Source organism: Heterodontus francisci, chromosome 5 (assembly GCF_036365525.1).
Source record: "Heterodontus francisci isolate sHetFra1 chromosome 5, sHetFra1.hap1, whole genome shotgun sequence".
NCBI classification, from domain to species: Eukaryota; Metazoa; Chordata; class Chondrichthyes; order Heterodontiformes; family Heterodontidae; genus Heterodontus; species Heterodontus francisci.
In genome coordinates, this window is record NC_090375.1 from 71819021 (window position 1) to 71844249 (window position 25229).

Consider the following 25229-nt stretch of genomic DNA (forward strand, 5'->3'; position numbering starts at 1 on the left):
TGTGCAAGTTTAAAAAGGTACCAAAAATTGGGAAAACATTTAAAATTGGTGTTTGGTTCCTCTTTAATTGGAAATCCTTTTTAAAATAATTACGTAAAATTACACAATTGCATGCATATGGGAAGGTTCCTCCACCCCCTTGCAAACAAGCAGAGAAGTTAACCCTTTCTGTTGATGGATTTTTTCAGTTAATTCACCACACAACCTTTGTATTGCTCAGTGTAAATTTATATATATTGGGCATTATTACATTTTAAGTTTCTAAATTGACAAATATGACTATCCAAATTAACCCATTGGGCTCTTGATCACAATGGATTCTTTGTTCTTTTTTACAGGTGACCATGGTTTCCAGGGCCACATGAGTACTGATACTGCAGCAAGAGATTTAGTAGCTTTCAGAATTTAAGGACTTATCTGCAGACATTAAATGTCACAGCATGGTGACAATTAGGACTAAAGGTTTTGCCTTTCAAAGGCTCAACTTAAACCCATTCAGGCCATTTGTTATCTTCTGAGAAAAAGTGTTTGAAAAGGGGAGATATAGAAGTTACCTTTAAACTAGTTGTAAGCACTTCTGTCTCTGATATATAAACACCTTGTAAAACAACCAAGCCTGGGCATCATTGTTTCTGAGATTGGAATTGATAAAATAAATTGTTATGAGATGCTATTTCAAGCACTCAAAGGGAAAATTTATCTGAAATTTAAGGAGATAATCAAATTCTTCATTTAAAAAAACTGATGGAAAAGCAGTCTATGTGGTTCCTGAGTATCAAAAAGAAATAACATTTATTTTGTGGAGAAATAAATTGAACATTGACAACACCTGTCAACCCAAATATAAAAGCAAAATACTGCGGATGCTGGAAATCTGAAACAAAAACAAGAAATTCTGGAAATACTCAGCAGGTCTGGCAGCATCTGTGGAAAGAGAAGCAGAGTTAACGTTTCGGGTCAGTGACCCTTCTTCGGAACTCTGTCAACCCAACACTGCTGTTTGAATTTGGGATAATTTTGAAATGATAAGATGTCAGGCACAATATAACGGGTTATTTTTGAGAAATAAAAGGTCATCTAAAATAAAAGAACAAACAAACAAAATCTGTTAATGCCTGGAATCAAGTGGGAATGTTTGATTTTTGTTTTAAAGTTATTATGAGACTATTTTATTAGACAGTAAAGTTCCTCCAGGGCTCATGAATGGGATAGAACAGGAACAGTAATGGGACGGATAAAATTGAATGAGAGGAAGTGATTGAGGATAAGAAAAAGAGACAAGAAAAATCACACCATCAAGTGGGAATTGGAAAAATCACCGGGTTGCAATTCAACGGAATATATCAATCTGGTATCAATGTCCATTTTAGTGAAAGGAAAGTGTAGATGAAACTGGTAAATTGATAACTTTCTCTTGCAGAAGTCTGTATCCTTTCCCATGAACTTTTTAAGTGAACTACATTTGATAGTCTGGCCACTACCCAAATCATTGGGACCAAGCAGGGGAAAATAGGCAAAGATTTTCAAGCAGACACCCACCTTGATCTTTTGATAAGATCACCTGAAACTCCAAGAATGGCTTATATCAGATGGACTGTGGGCATGATATTGGGATACTGGTGTGAGTGTGCAAATGTTGTTTGTTACATTGGAAGCAACTAACATGTGAAAATGCATGGAGAATTTGCACTGACGAATGGGCCTCAGACATGCTTAGTGACTTGACAAACAACACAACATGAAATAGTTATTGCAGCCAGTAGAGTGAGACATTATTTTAAATCATGAAGGCATTGACACATACTCCATAGAAAAATTGACTTTAAACTAGTTTGGATATAATTAAATTCATTGATACCTGTCAGAGGGAGTAAAACTAAAGTAAAAGGGATACAAAATTTGGATGGGGACAATTAAGGGTTACGGAGAAATAATACTTTGTATGACTTCTCCACAAGATGGATGGGGTAAAGGGCGAGCTGGAGAATCTTTTAAGTTCAAGTTGTATTGATCATATGGTAAATTGTAGCTTTCTGTACCATGTATTTTGATTTTCTTTGTCTGTATCATTATCTGTTGCTTAATCAGCATGCTAATCATTTAGAATTAACAGCCCTCCCGCAGAAAGAGAAAAGATTGAATAGATGTTACCCAGGCTGGGTCAGAACAGAACTGGAAAATAATGGAGTGAAATTGAGTGAGGGTCTCCCAAAAGGTGTTTTTTTCATTCTTTCCTAGGAGGAGGGTCACTGGCAAGGCCAACATTGCTGTTCATTCCTAATTGCTCTTGAGAAGGCGGTGGTGAGCTGCCTTCTTGAACTGCTGCAGTTCATCTGGTGTAGATACATCCAGAGTTCTGATTGGAAAGGAGTTCCAGGATTTTGACCCAGGAATAGTGAAGGAACAGTGATACAGTTCCAAGTCAGGATGGTGTGTGGGTTGGAGGGGAACTTGCAAGTGATGGTATTCCCATGAACCTGCTACCCATGTTATTCCAGCTGGTAGAGGTCACGGGTTTGGAAGGTGCTGTTGAAGGAGCCTTGGGGAGTTGCTGCAGTGTATCTTGTAGAAGGCACACACTGCTGCCACTGTGCACCAGTGGTGGAAGGAATGAGACTAAACCAGGCAGTTCGCAAACTTGGTGTTTTATTTGACCTTGAGACAAGCTTCCAACCCCATATCTGCGCCATCACTAAGACTGCCTATTTGCACCTCCATAACCTTGCCGACTTTGCCCCTGCCTCAGCTCATCTGCTGCTGAAACCTTCATTCATGCCTTTGTTACGTTTGGACCTGACTAATTCAACGCAATCCTGGCTGGCCACCCACATTCTACCCTCTGTAAATTTGAGGTCAGCCAGAACGCTGCTGTCCAAGTCCTTACTCACACCAAGTCCCAATCACTTATTGCCCCTGCGTTCACTGACTTACATTGGTTCCCAGTCAAGCAATGCCTTGATTTTAAAATTCACATTCTTGTTTTCAAATCCCTCCATGGCCTTACACCTCCCTATCTCTGTAATCTCCTCCAGCCCCACAAACCTCCAAGATATCTGCGCTCATTTAATTCTGTCCTCTTGGGCATTCATGATTTTAACTGCCAAGGGCCTAAGATCTGGAATTCATTCTGTAAACCTCTTCAACTCTCTACCTCTTCCTTAAAACCGACCTCTTTGATCATCTTCCCTAATTTCGCTTTACATGGCTCGGTGTCTAATTTTGGTTTTATGATGCTTTTGTTGTTGCAGAAGTGGACATTAATGCATTCATTAATCAATATTTCAGAATTATCCTGGTATGAATAAACAAGATACAAAAATACTGAAAATCTAAAATAAAAACAGTATGAGCAGAAAATTCCTCAGCCTGGGGCTGGGTTCTGAGGTGCCAGAGGGCTTCCCAGAGCCAGGCCCTTTTGAGCACCCCCCCATTCCCTCCCACCCCCGACGCAAGCCTACATTTTTCCGGAACCTGAGTGGCCGGCGCTGGGATCTCTGTTCCTTTAGAGATGGGGATCCCGCCTCCAAGAGCTGCCAGCCAATCACAGGGCCCACAGCTCAGCAGAATCTGCAGCACCATCAGGATCGGTAGCCATTGCCGGTACTGCAGAGGCCTTGGATCCAGGCCCAGCATGGAACCCCAGGCCTCAGGCTAATGAGACTGGGTGGCTGGGGCCAGTCCAGAAGGCCCCAGTGATGAATGGGTGGGAGGCTGGTTGTGAAGTGTCAGGGGAGGAGTGATTTGTTACTTTGATACTGTGATCCCTGTAAAACCATTAAGTGCAACTTGCATTTCTAACGGAAATGCAGTTTTTGCTGGTGGGGTTCCTCCGTGGACCAAAGATTGCCAACAGAGGAGGGACTCCCCCACCCACCACAAGCCCACCAGGAGGGCACCTTGTAGTTAGAGGCAACCTCCCCGTATGGTGGAAGCACCCCCCGCTGCTGGTTAAATGCCAGGGGCAGGGGGAAGAGGCTGTTAGTAGGCTACTTAAGGGCCTCAATTGGCCTCTGGGCGGGAAGGCCGTCGTTGACCTATCCCGCCCCTGACAAAATCACTTGGAGACAGGGAGGTGATGGGCCCTCCAACCCCTGCCTCCCTTCTGTGGGCCCACACCCACACACTTCCGACCCTGTCTCGGGGGGAGTCCCATAAAATTCAGCCACTGGTGTGTGTGGCGGAGTCGGAAACTTGCTCCACAGCAAATCTTTGCTCCTTACCCCACCAAAGTGTCTGGGATTAGGGCAGGGTCATCAGATTGACCTATTTTGTACAGCTACCTACACCAGTATGGGACAATCTTGGGTGCCCACTGGAGAAAAAGGGAGAGGAAAGATGCAGCCCTGGAAGTTGGTATTAGTGTGCTGCTGGCAGGCACCGCACCCACCCCCCATCACCCACCATATTGAACGAGTCAATCAACACATTACAACAGTCAATTCTGTGCCTCTCCAAGATGTGATCCCAGCCTAGCGATTGGCCCCATTTCTTTCCTTACTCAATGCCAGTTTCTTCCCACTGTTCATATTTCTGGTTGTAAAAATGATGTAAATGTGGTGATGAATGCATCCCAGCAGCCTCCCACCATGTCTGGCACAGAAGAAACTTCCAGCTGCCCTTGCCCCAGCAGAATCCCAGAAGCATCATTCTTCTTCATGGAGACACTGTGGCCGGAGTTTTACCTTGTGGCCGAGGCCCCTCCCACTGGCAAAAAAGTCAGGGGTGAGCCCACCTCCACTGGGCCTGGAAGCCATGCAGAGATTTTGTTTGGCCCAGGATCTTAATTGGAAGAGATCGGGCCTTCCGTCCCTCTGAGGCAGGAAGTCCTGCTTCCAGGAGCTGCCAGCCAATCAGCGGGCTGGCAGCTCCTCAGTCCCAGCAGCATCACAGGGAGCGGTAACCACTGCCGGGACTGCACCCAGCCATAACCAGCAAGATGGAAGAGGCCCTGAAATAGAAGTAAATGTGTGGGGCTTCGTCGAGGATAATCAGCTGGGCTCCAGTGAGGGGTCGGTGGTCGCTCGAGAGTCGCAATCAATGGGCCACTTAAGGGACTTAATTGACCTTGGGCTGGTGGGCCATTTGCCACTGTCCCCCACAGAGGTTGCGGGTAGGTGACGGGAATGGCATCCCCACCTCCCACTCAAGTTTACACCCACCCCCGGCTTGTATTTCCAGGTTCTGCCTGATCTTCCTATCCTCTTAAACCTCTTGCACCGATTTTATAACAGTTGCACCCAGACCTTGAGGAAATTCACAGTTGAAGTGCTGGATATGCACAGCAAATGAGTTATAAGTATCCTTGCTGAAATGTTCACATATTTTCCCTTTATAGATACTGATTGATCTGCTGTTTATTTTCAGAACTTTGTGTCTTTCTTTCGGGATCATCCTTGTATTTCTCCTGTTTAAATATGACCGCTTTCACAGATTTCCTGCATATTCTCTGATACAAAATGATTAGTTACATTTAGTCATTAACATTAAAAATGTCACAGCAGTGCTAACAAAGTATAATTCATAGGTAATGTTGGTAAAATAAAACAAAACAAAACTCTTAGGATACCTCAGCATATTGGGTATACCCAATCGATATTTCTCTTTTGTTGAGATACATATCAATTTTGCACACTGTCCACACTGTCCCCAAAATTAAGACTTGTTGTTTATTCACTACTGTTTTGACAGAGAAAAGGTTAATGTGTAAAAAAGTGAGGTATGTGGATGTGAGGCTAACAGTGAATTAATGTATAGTGCCATGACAGTGGATAGTGTAGATTTGATTTCCCAAGCTACTGAAATCTTAATCTTAGCTATGCTGAGGGCTAAAACGAGAGAAACGCTCCTCCATATTCCCTCATATCCTTGGTAGCCCACTTTTGAAAGACATTGGAAGACGCCTATGAGTTTTTGTCTTGGCTGCTAGAAATGCCCGACATCGAAAGGCAGTGGAATCAAAAAGAAAACAAAGGGTCCTCATGCTCTCCCGAAAAGGACATTGTATGAATATCTTGCATGTATGTGGAACTGTATAGATACAGCAGGTTATTCGTTCAAAAAATAATTGGCAGCAATTAAAAAAAGTGGCAATGCAGATTCCAAGGCTCACCTTTCCTGGCGGGTCTGCTCCTCTGTGGTTTCCATAGCACATTCCAGGGAATTCTGCAAAGACTGAAGCTGGTTCACTGTTTCTTTCAGCAGAAAGCGAGTTACAAACTGTTCCTGATTACATGAATCCTGGTAATCCTGTGCAAGAAATTCAATGTAATTAATTTCAATTTAAATTCATTTAATTAAATCTGGAATAAAAGGGGGACTTCAATGCTTTTCACCAAGGGTGGCTTGGTAGCACCACTACTGACCAAGCTGGCAGAGTCCTGAATGATATAGCTGCCAGACTGGGCCTGTAGTAGGTGGTGAGAGAAGCAACACAAGGAAAAAACCTTACTTTACTTCGTCCTTGAAAATCTACCTGTCACAGATGAATTTATCCATGACAGTATTGTTTGGAGTGACCACCTCATGGAGACGAGGTCCTGTCTTCACACAGAGAACACCCTCCATTGTGATATCGGGCACTCCCACCATGCTAAATGAGATAAATTCAGATCAGATCCAGCTGCTCAAAACTGGGATTCCAGGAGGTGCTGTGGGCCATCAGCAGCAGCAGAATTGTATTACACAAAATCTGTAACATTTCAGCCTGGCGTATCCCTCACTCTACCATTACCTCCAAGCCAGGGAACCAACACTGGTTCAATGAGGCGTGTAGGAGAACATGCCAGAAGCAACAGTAGGCATACCTAAAAATGAGGTGCCAACCTGGTGAAGCTACAACACAGAACTACATGCATGCTTAAGAGTGGAATCAGCATGCTTTGGACAGAGAACTAAGTAATCTCTTAACCAATAGATCGGATCAAAGCCCTGCAGCCCACTAACATCCAGTCATGATTGATGGTGGACAATTAAACAGTTAACTGGAGGAGGAGGCTCCATGAACAGCCCCATCCTCAATGATGGGGGAGCCTAGCATTTCAGGTTAAGCATTTTAAAACATTTTCAGCCAGAAATGCCAAGTGGCTGATCCATCTCGGCCTACTTTTGAAATCCCCACCATCACAAATGCCAGACTTCAACCAATTCAGTTTAGCTCCCTGTGATATCAAGAAACGGCTGAGCACTTTGCATATGGAAAATGCTATGGGCCCCGAAAACATTCCAACTGTAGTGCTGTAGGGTCGAATGGGTCCCCTCTTTTCCCTCTCCTTATTTGACCACAACAGGTTTATTTCTTTTTAAGTGGATATACTTGCCAATTAGGTGAGTGTTTAACTGTTTACGCGCCGTGATCATAAAGAGAGCCAATTGGACAGTTTTACTTGAGTTTGACACAGAATGGGGTTAGATTTATTGTACTTAAACTGATCTAAGTAAAATAATAAAATACGCTCCAACTTTCATACACACACAGACACACAAATAGTTTACAGAGTGGAGAAGGATAGATTGTTTGAATTAGAGTCCACAGTCTGTGGAGGTTGGTGACTCGGCTGACTTCAGGATGAATTTGGTGGTCGCACACTTTCCTTTGGTGGTCCTGAGGCTTCCGATTTGAAGATGTGAACGCTGATTCAGTATTCTCCAGGAGGTAGCAATGCAGCTGATTTCCTTTAAAGGGGCCTCTACCTGTTCTTTCCAGAACCTTCTCTACTCACTAGCTTTGCCCCTCAGGCTTAAGTCATTAAGTGCAGTGAGCATCAATCGGTGAACAGACTAACACAATCAAACACACATTAATTAAACCACCGAACACTACAATCTGCAGTAGAGAATAAGCTTCGGTGCACACGGTCAGCAGGCAGAGTTCGAAACTTGCAAGGTTTGAGCGGTTTGTCTCCACCGGTTTTAACATTCAGGTTTCCAGCCAGTGAATTAAAAGTCATCATTCGACATAGCACATTTTCGTTACATAATGTAATTTGGGAGGCTGGGGAATCTAGAATACAGGGTCATCATCTCAGAATAAGGGATTGGCCATTTAGGACTGAAATGTGGAGAAATTTCTTCACTCAAAGGGTTAGGAATATTTGGAATTCTCTAACCCAGAGAGCTGTGGATGCTCAGTCATTGAGTATATTCAAGACAGAGGCCAATGCATTTTAAGGGATTTGGGGATAGTGTGGGAAGGTGGAGTTGAGGTAGATCAGCCATGATCTTATTGAATGGCGGAGCAGGCTTGAAAGGCCGAAAGCCTACTCCTGCTCCTATTTTTTATGTTCTTAATTTGAGCTCAGTTGTTTGATTAGTTTGAGTCACTGCTGTCCAAAGTACAAACAGAATTGGGTTCTTTATTGGCTTAGAAACTGGCCTCTCATCTCTGCGACTGCCTGTGACTTTGTCATTAATCTCTGCTAACGACAGACCTTTTTGCTAAAGTTTTGATACTCAGGTAAGCAGAATTTTGAAAAGCTTTCTAAAAGCTGTTAGGATGAAAATTTCTTTGTGTAATGCCTTAGGCTCAGGACACAAGGCATCATTGTTCTATTTGTTGTGAATACAGCTTGGTTAACAATACTGAGCCAAATGCATTTTTGGTTCCTTTTCAGAACTTGTTACTAGGTTTCCAGAGAATTAAAATTTTTGCACTTGGAACTTGATATATTATTTGGATTCTTTGCATTCATTAGCATTGACTTTCTTGAAACATGGTTTTGATTTTATTTCACAAATAATCGCAAACTAAACCTGAGCCAGAACAATAAATAACTTGCATTTAATAGCATCTTCAATGTAAATGTCTCAGGAACTCCACAGATGCAAAACTGGAGGCTGAGGAGTAGCGGAAGAAAAATTAGGGCAGATGGGTGAAAGCATGGTCAAAGAGGAAGATTTGGATGAGTCTTTGGAAGGTGGGAGAGAGGTCTCAAGGCATAAAGGCTTAGGGTTAAGACTGCTGTGGGCCCAATCAACAAATTGTACTCAAAATTGCACTGGTTTTCTGAGTTTAATCTTTTGTTCAAGTTTCTGATGAAACTCATTTGCATATCACGGAATGTTAAATCTTCCATAAACCTGTGCAATCAGGCAGTGTTTCAGAACATAATTTTTTTTTCTTGTGTTATTGAATATTCCTTGATATATTTAAGAGTGGTAACTTGCTGCAGTTTTATTAATACAGCTTGTTACGACCAGGTGAGAAAGGTGTCGAGGATTCCCTCTCAGCCTTCACCTGCTCTTACTGTAACAGGGTTTAATTTTAAACACAACGTGCTTTTAGCTCCCCCTTGGTGAATCCTTGTTCACTGCTTTCCATTATACGGCAAAGAAACCAGCACAAACAGACTTTCTTAGGTTTAAAGAAGAAACATTGAAATTTATTAAACTTAAATTTAAACTCTAATTCAGTTGACGCCTACAGATACACGATGCGCCCACGCTAGCATGTATTTGTGATACACACACGCAAATTGAGACAGAAAAGAGCAGAAGTTAACTAAAGTGGAAAGGTTTGAGGCAATATCTGAAGAGTTGTTGTTAAGGATCTTTGAGCTCACTGTAGAATCCTTGATTGTAGGTAGATCTTGCTTTTCATTGGGGCCCAGTATTCTTCTTAAACCTTGTTCGCTGAGGGAGACTTTTCTCACTTGAAGTTCATGTGTCTTCAGTGGATTCAGAGGCTTGTGAGAAAGAGATGGGAGCAGACAGGAGAGATCTTCTCAGTCTGAAGGCAAACAATCTGCCTTCAAACTCTCTGCGGCCAGTTCAAAAGAAAACCCTGGAACAGCCAGGTAGTCATGTGACCAGCTGGTCTAACCAGTCCTGGTCCTTGTGGATTGTATCCTCCTTAGCAGGCCCTGGAATGCGCTTCCTCACCTTCGATGTCTGTTAGTATGTAAATGTTTTTTCCAGCCACGGCTGATCTGTTTAAAAAGTAATTTCCTCGCTCCAGCAACAGCTAAAAATCAACGTTCATGACAAAATTAATGTGCCTCATTCTTGGCAGATGGGGGCCTAGCATGACACAGCTAAAAATGGGTTTATCACAAAAATAAGTTTTTTTAAAGTGCTTAGTTCACTGCCTGTGGGAACCTGGTTTTGAATAACTAAAAATGTTTTTTTTAGATCTATACCTAAACATCAACTAATTCATTGCTGTACAGTAGTCAGTTTCTTAGTAAATTATAGCTTTTTGAATATTTAAAAGCTATGGTCATTATTGCCCTTGCAATTCCCCTTGAGGGCCCAGAAATAGACAGAATTAGCAAGAACTCGCCATGGTGATGAATTTGATCTGCAGACATGTCCAATTTTGTGAGTTGGGCAGGGAACCAGCGGGATCTTCTTTAAACCAGCATAGAATTTGCTGGAAACTTAATTTGTGCTGGACATAATTTGTGCTTGAAATTCCTTAATGTTTTGCACTGGTTTGACTGATTTTGGTTGAAATGCACTGGAGAAACAAGTGCAACCTTGCGAAAACTCTACCATTTTTTCAGATTTCCACATTTGCAGCTTTACTTCTTTTTATCTTTTATGATCCACTTAGTGTTGAGAAAATCACATAACTGTCGAATTGTCTATACTTATATGATCCTTTTATTATATCTCACAGCAGCAAAGCTCTATTTAATCACATTTTTCCTCAAGTATGTTGATAATGTAATTTGTATCTGTAATTCAACAGATCTACAGTTTGAAAAAATGCTTGCAGAATGTTGTGAGCTGACAATTAAAGATTCCCTGTGTAATCAAGGAGCCTCCTTGAATATCTAGAATTATTGTTTCCAGTGATCACAACAGCTCCTACTTTAGTTACCTCTGCAGTGCACAGACACCAAAATGTCACACAATCGAATGGCAAAACACTTATTCGTCACACAATAATTGATCATGAATAGTAATTAGATGAAACAGGAGGTGAAATGTAAGGGACATAATCTTATTACAAAATGTAGGTTGCAAAACCCGGCTTCTTTGCACTCGTTTTTTTGGCACTACAAGTCCTGTTTTGCCTCCAAGATGGCATCCTCAGAGTGCATGTACACTTCTGCTGCGAGCCTTGCCAGATGTTATTTTAGTGAGGGCGTTAGCATGTGCTTCGGGAGTGTCACCGGAAGAATGCAGAGTAGACGGATTATGATGTTAGTCAATGTGCAATACTGATTTGATGCCAGTGCTGCCATCTTGGAGCCAAATGCTCCAGCTAAATGCCCTCTCTTAACCTCGCACAACTGAACACGTGTTCGGCAGCAGGAAGGACCCCACAGCAGCACTATTTAAAGGGAACATCGAGTATTTTCGGATTAGTTGCCAATTGATTTCTACTGGCTGTTGCTCCAATTGTTGAAGTGTTTGGTGGTTTTTGTGTTCTTTGATTTGCTAAAGTCTGCAGAGAGTGGTGTGGCACATGCTGAAGGACTTTTTCTTGATTTCAACGATTCTGCATAAAACACGTCCTCGCAGACATGGCTGCAGTAGTAGGTGTTCCCCTTGGACTACAGTCTTCTTCTTTGGCCTCCTTGTCTCGAGAGACAATGGGTAAGTGCCTGGAGGTGGTCAGTGGTTTGTGCAGCAGCACCTGGAGTGGCTATAAAGGCCAATTCTAGAGTGACAGATTCTTCCACAGGTGCTACAGATAAAATTGGTTGTCGGGCTGTGACACAGTTGGCTCTCTCCTTGCGCTTCTGTCTTTTTTCCTGCCAACTGCTAAGTCTCTTCAACTCGCCACACTTTAGCCCCGCCTTTATGGCTGCCTGCCAGCTCCGACGATCGCTGGCAACTGACTCCCATGACTTGTGATCAATGTCACAGGACTTCATGTCGCGTCTGCATACGTCTTTAAAGCGGAGACATGGACGACCGGTGGGTCCGATACCAGTGATGAGCTCGCTGTACAAATTCTCCTTAGGGATCCTGCCATCTTCCATGCGGCTCACATGGCCAAGCCATCTCAAGCGCCGCTGGCTCAGTAGGGTGTATATGCTGGGGATGTTGGCCGCCTCGAGGACTTCTGCGTTGGAGATACGATCCTGCCACCTGATGCCAAGGATTCTCTGGAGGCGGCGAAGATGGAATGAATTGCGACGTCGCTCTTGGCTGACATACGATGTCCAGGCCTCGCTGCCATAGAGCAAGGTACTGAGGACACAGGCTTGATACACTCGGATTTTTGTGTTCCGTGTCAGTGTGTCATTTTCCCACACTCTCTTGGCCAGTCTGGACATAGCAGTGGAAGCCTTTCCCATGCGCTTGTTGATTTCTGCATTGAGAGACAGGTTACTGATGATAGTTGAACCTAGGCAGGTGAACTCTTGAACCATTTCCAGAGCGTGGTCGCCGATATTGATGGATGGAGCATTTCTGATGTCCTGTCCCCTGATGTTCGTTTTCCTGAAGCTGACGGTTAGGCCAAATTCGGTGCAGGCAGCCGCAATCCTGTCAATGAGTCTCTGCAGACACTCTTCAGTGTGAGATCTTAATGCAGCATCGCAGCAAAGAGGAGTTCCATGATGAAGACTTTCCGTACTTTGGTCTTCACTTGTAGACGGGCAAGGTTGAACAATCTGCCACCTGATCTTGTGTGGAGGAAAATTCCTTCTTCTGAAGACTTGAACGCATGTGAGAGCAGCGGGGAGAAGAAGATCCCAAACAGTGTAGGTGCGAGAACACAGCCCTGTTTCACGCCACTCAGGATAGGAAAGGGGTCTGATGAGGCGCCGCTATGCTGAATTGTGCCTTTCATATTGTCATGGAATGAGGTGATGATACTTAGTAGCTTTGGTGGACATCCAATCTTTTCTAGTAGTCTGAGGAGACCACGTCTGCTGATGAGGTCAAAGGCGTTGGTGAGATCGATGAAAGCAACGTAGTGGAGCATCTGTTGTTCACGGCATTTCTCCTATAGCTGGCGAAGGGAGAACAGCATGTCAATGGTGGATCTCTCTGCTCGAAAGCCACACTGTGCCTCAGGGTAGACATGCTCAGCCGGCTTGTGGAACCTGTTTAAAGCGACTCGAGCGAAGACTTTCCCCACTATGCTGAGCAGGGAGGTTCCACGGTAGTTGTTGCAGTCACCGCGGTCACCCTTGTTCTTGTAGAGGGTGATGATATTGGCATCGCACATGTCCTGTGCTACTGCTCCCTCATCCCTGCACAGGCAAAGCTGTTCGTACAGTGCTGAAAGTATAGCAGGCTTGGCACTCTTGATTATTTCAGGGGTAATGCCATCCTTCCTAGGGGCTTTTCCGCTGGCTACAGAATCAATGGCATCACTGAGTTCTGATTTTGTTGGCTGTACGTCCAGTTCATCCATGACTGGCAGAGACTGGGCTGCATTGAGGGCGGTCTCAGTGACAACATTTTCCCTGGAGTACAGTTCTAGGTAGTGCTCCACCCAGCGGTCCATTTACTTGCGTTGGTCAGTGATCGTGTCCCCTGATTTAGATTTGAGGGGGGCGATCTTCTTGATGGTCGGCCCAAAAGCTCTCTTAATGCCATCATACATTCCTCTGATGTTTCCGGTGTCGGGGGCCAGCTGAATATTACTGCATTGGTGTTGCCAGTAGTCATTTGTGCAGCGCCTGGCTGTTCTTTGTGCAGCGCTTCTGGCTGCTTTAAGTGCTACGGATATTAACTCGCTGGGGGCTTTCTTGTAATTCAGCAGTGCAATGCGCTTAGCGGCTATGACAGGTTCCAGCTCTTCAAAGTGAGATTGAAACCAGTCTGCATTCCGCTTCACACGTTTGCCATAGGTGGTCATTGCTGAGTCATAGATGGCGTCTCTGATGTGGGCCCACTTACAGTACCACAGAGAAAGTGAACAGAGGCCACAAAGAGCTGCTGGAAGAGGGAGGAAGAGGCCATATCCACCCAGGGTGTTCAGGGAGCTGAACCTCAGCGAGGAACAATGTATGAGATATCTGTGCTTCACTAAGGAGATCACTTTTGCATAAGGAAGGTCACTGATGCTCTGTATTTCAAGAGAGTTGAATACATTTCATTCTCTCTTGCCAAAGTCAAGTAGGCTGAATGAGGATTGCAGGCTTCCCCATGGTACAGGGTGCCATTGACTCCACGCATATCACTTTGCAGGCACCACGGGCTGAATTTTATCAGCGCGCCACACTCTGTGGCGGTGTGCTGTGAGAGCGACGGCCTTCTGACATGGAAGTGCCGCCGCACAGCCCCCGTGATATTACGCGTGGGGGCTGATTTAAGCAGAGGGGGCAGAGCAGCAGCCCCACCGGCAACGGCATCTGGTGCCAGCACCATTTTTAAAGGGCTTTAAGCCCTTAGCCCAAATTAAAATTTTTAAAGATACAATGGACGTGATTTTTTAAAATAAATATTTAGGAGATGGAGGCCCTTCCCCAATCCCCCTCAATGGTCGTTTCATTGCCCGATATTAACAAAACTTACTTTATTCCCTACCTGAACTTTCCCCCCCAACCTTCTAACATTTGCTCTTCAATTCCTTCCCACCATCCCCACTCCCCCACCCCTCCCACCCTGAAAATTTTATTCCTCCCCCCTTCCCACCAGTATCTTGCCTCGGAGGGGCTGGTAAAATTCAGCCCCACATGTCGCCTCTGAGATGTACCGGAACCAAAAGGGATTCTCCTCCCCCAAAGCCCAGCTGCTATGCGACCAGACACAGTGTATTGTGCAGGTCAATACACAATATCTTGGCAGCAGTCATGATCACGTCATTCTGCGGCAGTTTGCTGTGCTATCTGCATTGAGCCACCACAACCAACCAGAGGGTGGCTACTGGAGTGATAAGGGCTTTCTGCTGACCAAATGGCTCATGACTCTTGTACATTCCCTTAGTGCCTCTCTTCGATGTGCCTTTTTTGTCTTACTGCTCCTATGCTGTGTTACTCCAGTGCCTGCAGCACAGCTGCCAGAAGGTTGCTGACTTTCAGTGGAGGAGACTGAAGATAGCAGGATGATCTTGAGCAGCTCAGTTCTAGAAGGCCTAGCTTTGTACAACACCATCTTGGCAAGGGCGGCAACAGACTGCAGCAAACTGGAGTAGCAATAGTGGGAGGACGAACGTTGTTTTACTGAGAAACAACAGCAGGTTGATGCTCCAGGGAGCATGACGAGGCGCCTCAGAAATCCTAGTCATCCATTGGAGGGCGGATTGCTTGAACTGCTGTGAGATCCTGCAAATCCCTTTGAACACTGAGCTTGTGTGGCAGCAAGCTGCACTAAAATGAGAGCAGTCTGAGCTTCCATGTCAGCAAGCTGACCTTGCATGACTTCAGTCTGAGTTTCCATTGCAGCACCCAGACATTGGGTGCCTTCTGCTTGTGCTGCAACGTAAGCTGAGACAATGACCATCCGATGCTGCAACATGGTTAGTTCCGCAAGTGCTAATGGAGTTAACCATCAATTCCATGTTGGAAAGGATGGGCTCCAAGCTCCGCAAAAAGCCCTGTATCAAGTTTTTTAAAATTCATTCCTGGGATGTGGGCATCACTGATATGGCCAGCATTTATTCCCCATCCCTAATTGCCCTTGAGAAGGTGATTGTAAGTCGATTGTGAATACAATCATGACTGCCCACTCTGAAATATCCCTTGATTCCCTGCGAGACCAAAAATCTATCTATCCCAGCCATGATCTTTTTTGAATGTCGGGGCAGGCCCAAAGGGCCGAATAGCCTACTCCTGCTCCTATTTTCTATGTTTATATGCTAAATATATTCAATGATGGAGCATCCATAACCCTCTGGGATACAGAATTCCAAAGATTCACCACACTTTGAGTCTAGTAATTCAAAGGGTTGTGGATCTTTTGAATTTGGGTGTTGGTTAGATTCTCTCTTGTTGGTGATGGTCATTGTAGGGGAGACTGGTATATGGGCATCATGGGATACTTGGCGGAAAACCAAAGCTGCTAAAACTTGAGAGCAGCTTGTCTGTGAGATGCAGAGAATCACATGAATATTCTAATCAAGAGGTAGATGAAATCGGGGGGGTGGGGGGGGGGGGGAGGGGGAAAGAGACAGTGAGTCATATGATAATATGATCAAGGAAAGATGAGATCAGGGAAGAGAGTAAGATGGGAAGATGATGTAAATAAAGAAACAGCTTGTCAAGCAAACCTCCTGTAACTGTATAAATTGACTGCTCAAACATTGTACTGGTGGAATGAATGATCATTCATGAGAGTAGGACTTCTCCTTGCATGCTCGTAATAAAGATCGCTCATTTGAACAAGACATCCGACTCTCAAGGCGATTTTGGGTACTGGGGCAAGACCTCACCCCTATGGTCATTGTGTGGCATGAATGACACTTGCCACATATCAGCCCAATCCAGGCCTTCCTGCATGCGGGCATGGACTGGTTTATTATCTGAGGAGTTGAAAATGGAACTGAACACTGTGCAATCATAAGTGAGCATTACCAATTCTGAGCTTATGATGGAAGGAAGTTATTGATAAAGCAGCTGAAGAAGTTTGGAACTGGAACACTGTCTTGAGGAACTCCTGCATTTCTATCCTGGGGCTGTGATGATTGGCTTCAAACAGTCACAACCATCTGCCTTTGTGCTCAGTATGATTCTAGCCAGTGGAGAATTTTCTCCCTGATTCCCAATTACTTTAATTTTGTTAGGGCTCCTTGATGCCACACTCAATCAGTCACACTCAACTCACCTGGTTGTTGCCAGACTCTTCCATGCTCCTTGACAATTGACTGTAGGCTTTCTGATAGGCCTGCCAATGCAACAAGCATTTCATTGTGCATACCCTTCAGCTTTCCTCTGTAGCCTGCCCCATCAAAGTCCGCATCTGAGTCCTCTGTATTTGAATTTGTGCGCAAATTCACCCTTAGCAAGCTGGCATCTACTCCACCCTTGTTTCTTCAGGGAGCTAGGGTGGAAGCTTAGAGCGAGAACAAACAGAGTTGTTATCTCTGGGTTGTTGCCCGTGCCACGTGATAGCGAAGCGAGGAATAGGGAGAGAGAGGAGTTGAACACGTGGCTGCAGGGATGGTGTAGGAGGGAGGGTTTTGGTTTCCTGGATAATTGGGGCTCTTTCTGGGGTAGGTGGGACCTCTACAAACGGGATGGTCTTCACCTGAACCAGAGGGGTACCAATATCCTGGGGGGGAGATTTGCTAGTGCTCTTCGGGGGGGTTTAAACTAATTCAGCAGAGAATGGGAACCTAAATTGTAGTTCCAGTGTACAGGATGTTGAGAGTAGTGAGGTCAGGGATAAGGTTACAAGGACGCAAGAGGGCACTGGCAAGCAAGAACTTGGTTTAAAGTGTGTCTACTTCAACGCCAGGAGCATCCGGAATAAGGTGGGTGAGCTTGCAGCATGGGTTGGTACCTGGGATCTCGATGTTGTGGCCATTTCGGAGACATGGGTAGAGCAGGGACAGGAATGGATGTTGCAGGTTCTGGGATTTAGATGTTTCAGTAAGAACAGAGAAGATGGTAAAAGGGGGGGTGTGTGGCACTGTTAATCAAGGAGAGTATTACGGCGGCAGAAAGGACGCTTGAGGACTCGTCTACTGAGGTAGTATGGGCCGAGGTTAGAAACAGGAGAGGAGAGGTCACCCTGTTGGGAGTTTTCTATAGACCTCCGAATAGTTCCAGAGATGTAGAGGAAAGGATAGCGAAGATGATTCTCAACAGGAGCGAGAGTAACAGGGTAGTTGTTATGGGGGACGTTAACTTTCCAAATATTGACTGGAAATACTATAGTTCGAGTACTTTAGATGGGTCAGTTTTTGTCCAGTGTGTGCAGGAGGGTTTTCTGACACAGTATGTAGACAGGCCAACCAGGGGCGATGCCACATTGGATTTGGTACTGGGTAATGAACCCGGCCAGGTGTTAGATTTAGATGTAGGTAAGCACTTTGGTGATAGTGATCACAATTCGGTTAGGTTTACCTTAGCGATGGGCAGGGACAGGTATATACCGCAGGGCAAGAATTATAGCTGGGGGAAAGGAAATTATGATGCGATTAGGCAAGATTTAGGATGCGTAGGATGGGGAAGGAAACTGCAGGGGATGGGCACAATCGAAATGTGGAGCTTATTCAAGGAGCAGCTACTGCGTGTCCTTGATAAGTATGTACCTGTCAGGCAGGGAGGAAGTTGTCGAGTGAGGGAGCCGTGGTTTACTAAAGAAGTTGAAGCGCTTGTCAAGAGGAAGAAGAAGGCTTATATTAGGATGAGACGTGAAGGCTCAGTTAGGGCGCTTGAGAGTTACAAGCTAGCCAGGAAGGATCTAAAGGGAGGGCTAAGAAGAGCAAGGAGAGGACACGAGAAGTCATTGGCGGATAGGATCAACGAAAACCCTAAGGCTTTCTATAGGTATATCAGGAATAAAAGAATGACAAGAGTTAGAACAGGGCCAATCAAGGATAGTAGTGGGAAGTTGTGTGTGGAATCAGAGGAGATAGGGGAAGCGTTAAATGAATATTTTTCGTCAGTATTTACAGTAGAGAAAGAAAATGTTGTCGAGGAGAATACTGAAATTCAGACTACTAGGCTAGATGGGATTGAGGTTCACAAGGAGGAGGTGTTAGCAATTTTGGAAAGTGTGAAAATAGATAAGTTCCCTGGGCCAGATGGGATTTATGCTAGGATTCTCTGGGAAGCCAGGGAGGAGATTGCAGAGCCTTTGTCCTTGATCTTTATGTCGTCATTGTCGACAGGAATAGTGCCGGAAGACTGGAGGATAGCAAATGTTGTCCCCTTGTTCAAGAAGGGGAGTAGAGACAGCCCTGGTAATTATAGAACTGTGAGCCTTACTTCGGTTGTGGGTAAAATGTTGGAAAAGGTTATAAGAGACAGGATTTATAATCATCTTGAAAAGAATAAGTTCATTAGCGATAGTCAGCACGGTTTTGTGAAAGGTAGGTCGTGCCTCACAAACCTTATTGAGTTTTTCGAGAAGGTGACCAAACAGGTGGATGAGGGTAAAGCCGTGGATGTGGTGTATATGAATTTCAGTAAGGCGTTTGATAAGGTTCCCCATGGTAGGCTATTGCAGAAAATACGGAAGTATGGGGTTGAAGGTGATTTAGAGCTTTGGATCAGAAATTGGCTAGCTGAAAGAAGACAGAGGGTGGTGGTTGATGGCAAATGTTCATCCTGGAGTTTAGTTACTAGTGGTGTACCGCAAGGATCTGTTTTGGGGCCACTGCTGTTTGTCATTTTTATAAATGACCTGGATGAGGGTGTAGAAGGGTGGGTTAGTAAATTTGCGGATGACACGAAGGTCGGTGGAGTTGTGGATAGTGCCGATAGATGTTGTAGGTTACAGAGGGACATAGATAGGCTGCAGAGCTGGGCTGAGAGACGGCAAATGGAGTTTAATGCGGAAAAGTGTGAGGTGATTCACTTTGGAAGGAGTAACAGGAATGCAGAGTACTGGGCTAATGGGAAGATTCTTGGTAGTGTAGATGAGCAGAGAGATCTTGGTGTCCAGGTACATAAATCCCTGAAAGTTGCTACCCAGGTTAATAGGGCTGTTAAGAAGGCATATGGTGTGTTAGCTTTTATTAGTAGAGGGATCGAGTTTCGGAGCCACGAGGTCATGCTGCAGCTGTACAAAACTCTGGTGAGACCGCACCTGGAGTATTGCGTGCAGTTCTGGTCACCACATTATAGGAAGGATGTGGAAGCTTTGGAAAGGGTGCAGAGCAGATTTACTCGGATGTTGCCTGGTATGGAGGGAAGGTCTTACGAGGAAAGGCTGAGGGACTTGAGGTTGTTTTCGTTGGAGTGAAGGAGGAGGAGAGGTGACTTAATAGAGACATAAGATAATCAGAGGGTTAGATAGGGTGGATAGTGAGAGTCTTTTTCCTCGGATGGTGATGACAAACACGACGGGACATAGCTTTAAGTTGAGGGGTGATAGATATAGGACAGATGTCAGAGGTAGTTTCTTTACTCAGAGAGTAGTAGGGGCGTGGAACGCCCTGCCTGCAACAGTAGTAGACTCGCCAACTTTAAGGGCATTTAAGTGGTCATTGGATAGACATATGAATGAAAATGGAATAGTGTAGGTCAGATGGTTTCACAGGTTGGCGCAACATCGAGGGCCGAAGGGCCTGTACTGCGCTGTAATGTTCTAATTCTAATTCTAATTACCCGATGACCACCATGTACAAATCCTGCCTTTAAGTTGTTCTATAGCGTACGCACAGTGTCAGCATCTGAGCTGGCGGCATGAGTGGAAGAGCAAGTGACAGGGTTCCTTCTGCATAACTATCTTTCTGCTTTTCCACCCCTTGCTCTTCCACCACTGCCTGGCCAGGTTGCAGTTCTTGGGTATCTGAAAGGAGAAAGGCACATGGATAGGATTGTGGTAAGGGGAAAGGGTGTTTGGGTGGGGAAAGCAAGAGATGCATGCTTACAACATCTACAGCTTACAGATCAGAAGAGATTGTGGGATGAGGGAAGGAGGATTTAGTGTGAGCATACCATGACCTTCGATAGTTTTAGCCAGCCACAGCCTCAGCAATGGCCACTCCAATGATGGTGAGCATCGTCTCCTCCATTGCCTGTCAGTTAGGTGCTGCTTCCTCTGGTTATGTGCCACCTTGTCCTGCAAGGGAGACAGAAGTGTGTTAGTCAGAATGATGCAATGTGCTTGGGTGATGTGGCTGCCTTGGTTGAATAGGTGGCAGTGTATGCAAGCTGTGGGGCGTGAGTGTGAGAATTGCAGCAAGTGTGTGAAAGTGAGGTGAAGCTACAAATGCCAGTATAAATCATGTTTTGTTCATTCATTCATGGAATCTGGGCATCATTGGCAAGGCCAGCAATTTTTGCCCATCCCTAATTTCTCTTGAGAAGGTGATGGTGAGCTGCCTTCTTAGACCGCAATTGATTGGGATTGTTGGTAGGTGAGTGATGGGGGTGTGGTGCATTGAGCAGTGCATGAGGCTAATGGTGCAGTTGGTGGGACATGGTATTTGATGATACATTCATTGACCCTGACCACTTGACTGAGGTCGTTGATCTTTTTGCAGCAGTGCATCCAGGTCCTTAGGGCTCAATTCCTAACATTGACTGCTATGGCTATCTGGTCCCATTATCTTCACAAGGTTTGTCTGGAAGATCTCCTGGATCCCTGTTGATAAATTACATCTTTTCTCCTCTCCACCTCTTGCACCAGGGCCTTCTGTACAGTGTCGGAAAATCTTGGAGCCTGCTTGCTCCCTTTTTGTGCCATTATTGAGTGTATACTATGTCAAAAGCTCTTTCAGAAGGGCTTCCAGCACCTGCTTCAACCACAATGCACCTCCCTTTTAAGAAATGCAGGCTGAATTTATGTAGTGCAGGCTAGCTTTAGCTTGAGCTAACCTCTCACGATTTTGTGTCCCCTGCTCAGGTGTGCTGGCTGCACACTACAATCATTTAAATAAGCAGGCAGTATGAAGCTTGCATGCTGCCTGCATCAGAAGCAATTTTCGTAGGGTAATCCCACATCGTGATCCCCGCACCTGTTTTCAGGCCCAGTCCAATTTTGTGCCCATAGTCTTTTAAAGTAAGACTATACAACTTGTGAATAAGTTGGAAATCACAGTGAATCGAAGGATATAATTTGTGCTTTGAATCATTCAGACCCTAGCAATCAGTTTATAAATATCTATTAGTTTAACAATATGGAACATTTCAATAAATGTGTTAGAATTTTTCCCTTTTCTAATATCACCTTGATGAATTCATACAACTGTCAATTCAGTCCTTCTAAGGTACTGTGTGATAAAATGACCACTTCACGTTTTTGTTTTAAAATACTTCTACTCCTTCAACTGAGGTGTTAATTCATTTGGCTCTGCAGAAATGGCAGAGAAACTTCAGATAAAGTTTTTGAGCTTTTGTATGTTATTATCCACTGGATAATTTCAAGACCAATGAATTTTTCTGAATTTCTTTTTACATTGGGAGGCCTGGTTGATGATCAGATGGTTGGTAAACATCATAAATTTATCTTCTGTTTGATGATTTCAAGAATTTTGATTGGATGCTGGTATCTGCGTTTGGTCAGATAGTCCAGCACAAAAGGAATTTAGTTGGCCCATTATGCCTAGCTCCACCGGAAAATTAATTACTCTAATCTCATTTACCTGTTCTTTCCTCAAAACATTCAATAGTTCTTTTTACCATATTTTAATCACGTGGTGTTCTGATTATATGATCTAGCCAAACAGAGACACAATGGTCGATTTTAATTCACAGTGGGTATCCAGTGGGAAACTATGAGAGTCAGTTTATTTCCAACCAGCTTGGTGGTGATTTTACCCACGAGCCTTCATTACCATCCTCTATTCCCACCACACCCGATCCCGCTGCCACCAGATCTTAACGGCTGTGTGGAGTAACTGGCCAATCATTTCTCGCTGGAAATTGACAAGCTGCAGCAAGACACTAAATTGGTGCCCACAGCTCACAGCAAAATGTGAATGAGGCCAGAACCTTGAAAGTGGCTCTGACTTCCCAACTAGCTCCATGGACAAATCGCCAATATCACACCTGATCAGTGCCCAACTCAAAAGTCTCCCTATATCTCATACCTATACAGAAAACTCTTCATAATTTAAAAATCTTCTATTCTATTTCTTAATCTTTTCTGCTGTTCTAATGGCAGTGTTAATACGGTGAAAAGAAAAATATTACATCATTTGAATGCCAATATTGCGACAGAATTTTCTAGACTTTAGTTCGAGGGTTCAATTACCCTCAATTGAAACTGATCATTACAAGGCCACAGATGAGAAAATAGATACTGTTCTAAGTGGGTTGTAATCTCTCTTTAATAGAAAGATCACAATTCTCATCATGCCTGCTGATAGTGGGTTGAAAATGACCAAAACAATTTTTCTTCCATAATGAGAACTATTCTCTTTGCATCATTTTAGTAGATGCTAAATCTATTTTGGTTAGATGCTCATATTACACAGTTGATTATTAAACTTGTCAGAGGTCAAACAATACAGCATTGGAATTTACATCCTTGGTTCGATCTGGTAATTAAAAACTTCAGCATGATTTTATTCTTGCTTAATAGCTTTAGTTCCACACTAATGAAACAAAGCAGCACTTTAATTGTTGCAGTAGAAAAATAGTTATTATGGAAGTGCACTGATATTAATGTGACACCAGCATTACTTCACCTTTTTTCAGAAGTGCATAATCATTGGTCCAGTGACTCAGTCACGCAGATGGGTAGCAAAGAGGATTTGTACATATTCCTATTTTTCAACAACAGTAACAATTATTGAAAAGAATAACTCAGACTGTAATGAGGCATATTCTGAATGGCTCAACACTTTGCTGAACTTGGGGAAAAAAATTACCCCTTAAATTATAAGCAATTCCACCCTTGAACTTAAGACAAAAAAGTGACAGCAGAATGAAAGTACAACTAAAGAAAATGTAACTTAGAATTTAAGTATTCACCTATCGGCACTAAATTTGGCTTTGCATACTAAATAAAATACATTTTAGTTCCATTGTGCTCCCACCAGCCATTAGTGCTGCTGTTCTAAGATTCACATAAACATCAAGAATAAAACCTTTTCCTTGGTTTCATTCTAACATTGAAATAAGGCAACAGTAGGCATTCATCCAAGCATGGTTTATGGAAATATATGGATATTTAATGACTGTCTATATAGAATGAGATTTTTGATAGCCATGTTTCCTCTTTTCGCAGTTGCTAAATATTTTGATAGGAGGTTGTTATTTGATATTTTATATCCAAAATGAAAATGTTATAAGGGCAGACTGAACTAAATTTGAGTGGCCCTGAAAACAGGCACATGCAGTGATGAGTGCCTGTTCAATGGCAAAACATCAACTTCATGCTGCCTCTAATTAGCATAATTGCTGCGTGCAGCCAGTGCTGACCGCTCTGTTGAATGGCTGCATACCTCAGCAGGAGGCCCAAAATCGCGAGCAGCTAGCACTTAGTAACAGTTAGCCTGCACTACTTAAAATGGCTTAGTGGCAGGAAGCAAAGGGTAATGGTTGACAGGTGTTTTTGCGACTGGAAGACTATTATCAATGGGATTCTGCAGGGCTTAGTACTCAGTCCCTTGCCTTTTGTAGTTTATATTAATGATACGGACATATGAATTAGGACCAGAAGTAGGCCATTTGGCCCCTCTATCCTGCTCCTCCATTCAATAAGATCATGGCTGATCGGTTTGTGTCTCAAATTCCACACTCCCATCCATCCCGATAATCTTTGATTCCCTTGCCTAAAAAGAATCTACTTCCGCCTTAAAAATATTCAATGACCCTGCCTCCATCACCTTCTGAGGCAGAGTTCCAAAGTCGCACAACTCTCTGAGAGAAAAAATTTCTCCTCAGCTCTGTCCTAAAAGGGCAACCCCTACTATTAAAACAGTGCCCCGTAGTTCTGGACTCACCGACATCCTTTCCCATCCACCTTGCCAAGACCGTTCAGGATCTTATAAACTTCAATCGTCTCCCCTCACTCTTTTGAACTCTGGTGAAAACAAGCCTAGTCTGTCCAACCTTTCCTCATAAGGCAACCTGCTTATTCCAGGTATTAAGCTGGTAAACCTCCTCTGAACCGCCTCCAACACATTCACATCCTTCCTTAAATAAGGAGACCACAACTGCACACAATATTCGAGATGTGGTCTCACTAATGCCCTGTATAACTGAAGCATAACATCCTTACTTTTTTTTCAATTCCTCTCATAATAATGGATAGCATTCCGTTGACCTTCTTTATTACCTGCATACTAACTTTTTGTGACTCATACACTAGAACACCTAGCTCCCTCTGCACTTCAGAATTCTGCAATCGTTCTCCATTTAAGTAATACTTTGCTTTTTTATTCTTCCTGCCAAAGTGAACAACTTCACAATTTCCCACATTATACTCCAAATGCCAGATTTGTGCCCACTCACTCAACTGATTTGTATCGGTCTGCAACCTCCTTATGTCCTCTTCACAACATACTTTCCTATCTGCAAATTTAGCTGCCATGCCATCGCTCCCCTCATCTAAGTCATTGATATAAATTATAAAAAGTTGAGGCCTCAGCACAGACCCCTGCGGGACTCCACTCGTCACATCCTGCCACTCAGAAAAGGACACATTTATGCATACTCTCTGTTTTCTGCCAGCCAGCCAATATTCTATTCATGCTAATATGTTGCCCCCTACACCATGAGATCCTACTTTGTGCAATAACCTTTTATGTGGTACCTTGT

The 25229-nt window shown here is 44.0% G+C and overlaps 1 protein-coding gene across 1 annotated transcript in view; it reads right to left on the reverse strand.

Annotated features, from left to right (window-relative positions):
• Nucleotides 1–25229, reverse strand: part of necab1 (N-terminal EF-hand calcium binding protein 1) — a 346067-nt gene that overhangs the window by 139100 nt on the left and 181738 nt on the right. The window contains exon 6 of the mRNA XM_068030830.1: nt 6110–6246. Within this exon, the coding sequence (XP_067886931.1) occupies nt 6110–6246 (137 nt within the window). The remainder of the gene's footprint in view (nt 1–6109; nt 6247–25229) is intronic.